This window comes from Salvia hispanica, chromosome 3 (genome assembly GCF_029641045.1).
Source record: "Salvia hispanica isolate PSC_SH4W2 chromosome 3, Shi_PSC_v1, whole genome shotgun sequence".
NCBI lineage: Eukaryota > Viridiplantae > Streptophyta > Magnoliopsida > Lamiales > Lamiaceae > Salvia > Salvia hispanica.
Window position 1 is genome coordinate 2,561,019 of NC_142694.1, and position 6,927 is coordinate 2,567,945.

At 36.5% G+C, this 6,927-nt stretch overlaps 2 protein-coding genes across 2 annotated transcripts; both read left to right on the forward strand.

The window, feature by feature from the left end:
- The first annotated feature begins 1,506 nt into the window (after window positions 1-1,506).
- On the forward strand, window positions 1,507-3,541 carry LOC125214764 (uncharacterized). The gene is made up of 6 exons (XM_048115907.2): window positions 1,507-1,951; window positions 2,185-2,299; window positions 2,401-2,555; window positions 2,896-2,990; window positions 3,062-3,211; window positions 3,294-3,541. Exons 1-6 carry the CDS (start codon window positions 1,603-1,605, stop codon window positions 3,426-3,428), a joined length of 999 nt encoding a protein of 332 aa, XP_047971864.2. The 5' UTR covers window positions 1,507-1,602; the 3' UTR covers window positions 3,429-3,541.
- A 1,080-nt stretch (window positions 3,542-4,621) lies between these two features.
- LOC125212881 (uncharacterized) lies at window positions 4,622-6,417 on the forward strand. The gene has a single exon (XM_048113167.2). It carries the CDS (start codon window positions 4,659-4,661, stop codon window positions 6,366-6,368), a length of 1,710 nt encoding a protein of 569 aa, XP_047969124.2. The 5' UTR covers window positions 4,622-4,658; the 3' UTR covers window positions 6,369-6,417.
- The last annotated feature ends 510 nt before the right edge of the window (window positions 6,418-6,927 follow it).

The following is a 6,927-nucleotide window of genomic DNA, read 5'->3' on the forward strand; positions in this document are numbered from 1 at the left end:
AACAAAATTACAAAGGTGAAATCTTGATAGGAAAAGAATGTGTTCTTTTTCCAAAAACGATAGCATCTCTCTCTCTCTCTCTCCACGTGCGAACACGAGTTGTCGGCTGAAACGGTGTCACGTGCGGTGCATGCGCACCCCATCAAACACCCACATCCCTATACATATTATCAATGTGCATGCATGTATCTAATTACCCAATTAATACATTTGCTTATACATATGTATGCACCTTGGTCTCACTTAATTAATTATCATTCAATTTATGGCTGTCACGTATTTATGTCCTCTATGTTACACGACCCACCACATCAATGCGAAAATGACCATATGTTTTTTATTTGCTTCATTTATAAATATATATAAATATCAATTTTCATTTATGTTTTAAGCTTCTCACATAGCCAAAATTGAACTATTTTGTCTTATTGTGATTATGGTAATTTGAATTGTCTTGGAATTGGGTAACATATCATTGTCAATTCTTTTTCAAAGCCTCATGTCCATACCAAATGTCCTATAATTGTTGTGGTGTGGTGTGCATGTTTGTCATATAAAATATTTTATACATATGACGAGAGTTAAACATAAATTTGTAGAAAAAAATTTAATGGAAATAATTTTTATTCATAAAATAAGAAAATTTGTATATATTTTATATTTGTAGAATTGTCAAGGCGCAAAAAAATTATAATCTAAATGAATTGGACTTTGAAAAAAAGGCCCAAGTTTGCTGTAAATTGACAAAGGCCCAAATCCTACGTGGTTTATATAGTTAAATTTAAGCACGATTTCGGCCCAATTTATCTTCTTCGTGTTTCAAAATTTTCAGGCCCAATTTGCTAGAAAATGAAATTTGGTGAAATTTTAGTTTTCTCATCATTTTTAAAATTATAAAATTTAATATTGTTGGAAATTTTTTCATGGCCTTTTGAATGTGACAGTTCAATTTTGGTTTTATAAATTCGTCTAAATAATGTATTCAGAATTATAATCAGTTTGGAAAAAAACATTTAATATCTATACAATTATAGTATCTGAGATTCATATGCGCCGCACCAAAGTTATATCGTCAGTATGCGATATGGACAATTCGTTGTGGGTAATTGCGCACAATGTTTAATTTCCCAGTCCTTCCACTTTATTACTTATATTTCTTCCACAGTAAATAATTGTATTTCTTTATTTTGGTTTGTATATACCATTTTTTTAATTTTTTAAAATCTTTTATCAATTTTATAATAATAAACTTATAATCCAGACTATTAATTAAGTGAAAGGGCAAAACATACAATTTTGCAAATCGCAAATGAGGCATCTCAGCGTCGTCAAAAGTAACAATAAACCAAAATATTAATTAATTAATTAATTTATTATTATTATTATTTGAAAAAACGGTTATTAACCGCCACAGCATTCCCGCCATTCTATTCCTCTTCCCTCCAAATAACTAACTTTCATTCAATTTCTCATTTCCCCAATTTCTCAATCCCTTCAATTCCGATCACAAAATCCACTGCAAAACACCAAACCCGACGCAGCCCGAAGCCGCGGCGCTTGGTTCACGCCAAGCGTCGCAACCACCGCGGCCGCCGACAAAAAATGGCGGACCAAATCTCCGCTCTTCCGCACAATCACCAACCCTTCCCCACCGCCGAACAGTTGCAGTTTCTCGATGAAATCAACTACGATGGCGCCGACAATCCTTCCCTCGACGATCTCATAGACGGAATGCTCGAGGATTTGAGCGGCGGCGGTAATCAAAGCACCGATGATTCTCCTCAATTGCATTCCGCTAACGAAAATTCGAGTCACGGATCCGCGCAATTTGCCGGTTTTCCTCCACAGCCGGTCTTTGGAAACCCGGTTCGCATCCCGGTCTGGCCGGTTCCGCCGGCTCCGCATAGTTGCAGTTGTTGCCAAACGCTCAGAGATATTTTCCATGTCAATGGTATATTAATATATTATCAATTTATTATTCTAACTAGTGTTAAAAATTATATCGGTAAGCGAACTGGGAAAATTATTGATTCATGGTTCAACTGATCGAACTGGTCTTACTAGTGGTCTATCAATGGTTGAATTTGCTGGTTCGGTCCGATTTTAAAACATTGATGCTGAAGAATTATGATATAAGTAATTTTTTTCAATTTTAATTTAAGAATTTTATCTAAAATTTGACAGGGTGTCAAGTGTTCAAGCTTGGAATTCATGGAAGATTAGGCATCATAAGCCATGCTGTGCTTGAGAGATATGACAACAATCAAACATCTCAAAATCATGAATTTTATATGTTTGAGTAAGTTGCCAATTTTTCTTGTTTTTTTTTTTTTTTTTTTTTTTTTTTAATTTTCAACTTAATGAACATTAGTACTTACATTATGAAAATTGGGCATTTAGTTTTTGCAATGAAAGTATGGACAATGTGAAGCAATTCTTGATTCAATACTGCAATGAACGAGCACTTGAAGGCTGTACAATGCTGCAAGATCCTCTCTCCACCTTCTACGACGCGTTGCTCACCGGTTATCTCCATCAGCAAACTTCCTCACCAGGTCGAAAACCAAACTCCGAATTTACCTTCAACTCTTGATAACAAAAAAAAAGGGTTAATTGCCTACAAAATTACAAAAAATAATTCTTTTCTAGTTACTCCCATACCTCTTGTGTCGAATCACGAAGTTTCAATAAATTTTTAATTTTCCCGCCATAACCATAACGATATTGCATTAGCCCAAAAAAACCGTCACGTGACAATAGTAAATTTCTGAAAATTCGTGGTTTGTCATTCAAATTTTGACAGACCAGAATTTGACCAAACAACCAGTACGTGATTTTATAGGCAAATTAACCCTAAAAGACATACGCTGATCGATGCTTAATACCTCAATGCAGGAAACAACAACGCGGGCCAAGAAATCCCGGAAGATGAAGAGGAACAGGAAGACGCGAATGGGGTGAATCCACCTAAGAGCTACATTGCTTCACAGGTTTGTCAATCATACATAAATTTGCTCAAAACAATCAAAAAAATTCTAATGATTGTGATTGTGTGGGGCAGAGGGAGAGAGCAGGGAAGATGAAATTGAAAGATTTGGCTAAGTACTTCCATCTCCCAATCAATGATGCGGCGAAGGAGATGAAGCTTTGCGCTTCTGCAATCAAGGGTATTTGTAGGAAGGAAGGCATGGAAAGGTGGCCTTATAGAAAGGTATAGATTTTTCTTTTTTAGGAGAATTAGGCAAAACAATGGTATATGTGTTATATTGAAGTCGTTTTCGCTTCTCGTTCAGATAAAGAGCCTCAAGAACGAGATAGCGAAGGTGTCGAATAGCATCAGCTCGGCTGGTGGGGCCGAGAGATCGCGCCTCGTGGGGGAGAAGCAGCGCCTCGAAGGAGAGCTTGCCGCCTTCTATCAAGAGAAGTAGTTGGTGTGGTGATAGTTGGAATAGCTCAGATGGTTATATATGTATAAAGATTATACTGTGTATAAAAATATGAAATGTTAGTAAATGTTTATTAGTGGAAGACATTCATAGCTACTTATCAATGTTGGATACACTTCATATATGTAGTTTTTGAAGTGTATAAATTGAGAAATAGAGATGAAGTGATGTTTGGAAATTGGAATTCAATGTGTTTTGGTGATGATAAATTTAAGATGAAAGTAGTTTTTGGGAATTAGAATCAAAATAATAGGAGTATAAGGATTACGAGTGTGTTATACTTCTGTATACGAGACTGCAGATAGTTCCGCCCTATAGAAATAGACCATGTTTCCTTTTTCATTCGTCACATAGAAATAATCTATATACATTTATACAAACATTTTTCTCTTTTTCCTTTATCATTTATGGATCTCACAATCCACTACACAATTACAACTATTTTTTCTATTTCTCTCTAATTTTACTAGTTACACCTCTAATTTTACTAGTTACACATTAAAATCTATATTGACCCCAGATAATTTATTTCTATGGCAATGTGAGTTGTTAAAATTAATAAAACAGTTGAGAAAAAATTGAGGGGTAATTACAATCTATGTACAAAATGTTTCACCAATGTTTCAATTGAGTACAAAATATTTTAAGTTAACAAATATCATATAAAAAGTTTGATTAATGTTACGAATTAGTACGTTCCATCTAAAAATCACCAACACTATTACTTTTTCTTATTTTTCTCCAAAATTATGCCCTAAAAAACATGATATTATTTCTCTAAATAATACCTTATGCATTGCCATATGGGCATTTTATTAAACAATGAATTCACATTTAACTCTCGGCTAATATTTGTAGCTAATTTTAGAGTCGAAAGGATGGAAAATAAGAAAAAGTAACGATGTTAGTGATTTTTAGACGGAATGTACTAATTTGCAACACTAATCAAACTTTTTGTATGATAGTATTTGTTAACTTAAAACATTTTATACTCAATTGAAACATTGGTAAAACATTTCGTATGTAAAGTGTAATTATCCCAAGAATTGATCGAGGATTGTTAATTGAGGGTGGGTAAATAAAATAAAATCATAATAGTAGTAAAAATAGATATGAATGTTAAATCAAAATTCAATAATCTATTGATTTATACTTCTCCGAATCAATCAGGCACAAATCTCAGGTGCTGAACGACGGCGATATACAGCAAATATGACCACCGCCGCCGCCGCCGCAGCCGCAGCCGCAGCTCGCCGTTTGCATCATCCCCTTTCCACAACACTCTCCGATGCAAGCTCAGTCATCGCCGCCGTAAAATCTCAACTCCTATCGATTAACCCTCAAAACCCCCAATTCCACCAAAACCCCAATCCTGCAATGCTCAATCAATTCTCGCATTATCTAACGCAGGATTTCGTGCTCGAAGTCATCAAAAAACAGCCAAACCCTTACCATTCCCTCTTCTTCTTCAATTGGGCGTCAAACCCGGTTCCAAACCCTAACAATTACTCCCACTCCCACTTCTGCTACATCGCCATCGCCGACAAACTCCTCACTCACAAATTGTTCTCATTAGCTGCCGATTTGCTCAAATCCCACGGTAAATTTTCGGACTTTATGGTGGGTAAGTTTATCAAAGCCCACGGCGATTTGGGGCACCTGAAATCGTGTGCAACGCTTTTTAATCAGGCGAAAAGCGACGAATTTGGGGGCTGTTTGTTTTCTTTCAATTCTTTGTTAGGCATTCTTGTTAAGAATCATAGAGTGAAACAGGCTTGGGGCTTTTTTGCGAATGTTGTGATTAAATCGAGCTTTGTGATCCCTGATGTTTCGACTTACACGACGATGATCGTCGGATTGAGCAAAGTGGGAAATGCTGATTATGCAGAGAAACTGTTCGACGAAATGCCGGAGAGAAATTCGAGGAGTTATAACGCTATAATCAACGGTTTGTGCAAGAATGGTTTAGTGGAAAGAGCTCGGAGAATCATGGATCAGATGGCTGATGAAGACGACGCTTGCAAACCCGACGTGATCACATACAGTATCTTGATCGATGGATACTGCAAAAAGGGGGAAACTGAGAATGCTTTGAATTGCTTTGATGAAATGGTGGACAAGGCCAAATGTGAGCCTAATTTGTTAACATACAACGCTTTGATAAACGGGCTGTGTGTGAATGGTGACGTGGACGAGGCAAAGAGGATGATGAGCAGGATGAGGCTGGCTGGGGTGAGGGACAACATCGTGACTCACACGAGCTTGCTCAAGGGGTATTGCATGGCCGGGAGAACCGACGAAGCCATCAGCCATTTCAAAGAGATGGTTAGCCTTGGGATGAGCCTTGATCTCAAGTCATACTCGGTGGTCGTCAACGAGTACTGCAAGATCGGGAGGCCGGACGAGGCTATTGCCCTGCTGAAAGAAATGAAGGGTAGAGGCATTGTTCCGAGCTTAACCAACTGCAATAGTGTGTTGAGGAGTCTCGTTAAGTTACGAGAGTTTGATAAAGGCGTTCGTTTCTTGAAGCAGATGGCGCAGTGGGGTTGTCGCCCCAACTTCGTGTCCTACAGCATGGTGATAGCCGGGCTTGTTGGATGCGAGGGGAGGATGGAGGACGTCGACATTGTTGTTGATGACATGATTCGAGACGGGCATTGCCTAGATGCCACGTTGTATAGTTTGTTGATACGAGCGAAGTGTGTGGGCGGAGACGTGGAGAAGGCGGTGGATCTCTTGGAGGAGATGATTGGTGAGGGGTTGGTGATGAAGAGAGAGAGCTTTGAAGGTTTTGTGAAGGAGATGAGTGAAAGAGGCTTGGTGAATGAGGTGGGAAATGTGTTTGATCGAATGAGAAGTAGTGGCTTGGTGCTTGATGTTGTGAGTTATCAAAATGTGTTGGATAAGTATGTTGGTAGTTGATTGACATAACAACTTTTAGGTATAAGAACAATTACTTTTGTTCTATTTTTATTGGTTATACAAGTTTATAACAATTCTTTTACAACAATTATTTTTTTTAAAAAGTGTTACTTTTATTCATAACAAGGAGTATATGTATTTAGATAAAAGAACTAAGATTACTTGTATTTGAATAATAGAAAAAGAAAATTTAATTCGTATATTTGGATATTTAAAATATCAGGAAAAAAACAAAAGGTGTTGAAAATCATAAACTCTAGAGAATAACCTCATATTAAATGCAATATATGACGCAAGATTCAAAGAAAATAGATAAAAACACTAGAAGTAAAAACAAAAACATAAACAAACCAATTTTCTTTTTCATAAAATAATATTCCATCTGTTCCATCTGTTTTTATCAGGTACAAAATTTAAAAAAAGTTACTATATTCCATTTAGTAAGTCAAATGAAGATAAAATGAAATACTAAGATATAATAAAATAAGAGTGATTGATATTTTGTTTTTTTGATAAAAAGGAAAATAACTCGACTAAGGTGAAATAACACGATGTGAAA

Excerpts from the sequence above, each read along its gene's own strand:
- LOC125214764 (XM_048115907.2), top strand. The coding sequence starts at position 1,603 with ATGGCGGACCAAATCTCCGCTCTTCCGCACAATCACCAACCCTTCCCC. Across the intron at positions 1,952-2,184 it reads AGATATTTTCCATGTCAATG|GGTGTCAAGTGTTCAAGCTT; the intron begins GTATATTAATAT and ends AAAATTTGACAG. Across the intron at positions 2,300-2,400 it reads CATGAATTTTATATGTTTGA|TTTTTGCAATGAAAGTATGG; the intron begins GTAAGTTGCCAA and ends TTGGGCATTTAG.
- LOC125212881 (XM_048113167.2), top strand. The coding sequence starts at position 4,659 with ATGACCACCGCCGCCGCCGCCGCAGCCGCAGCCGCAGCTCGCCGTTTG.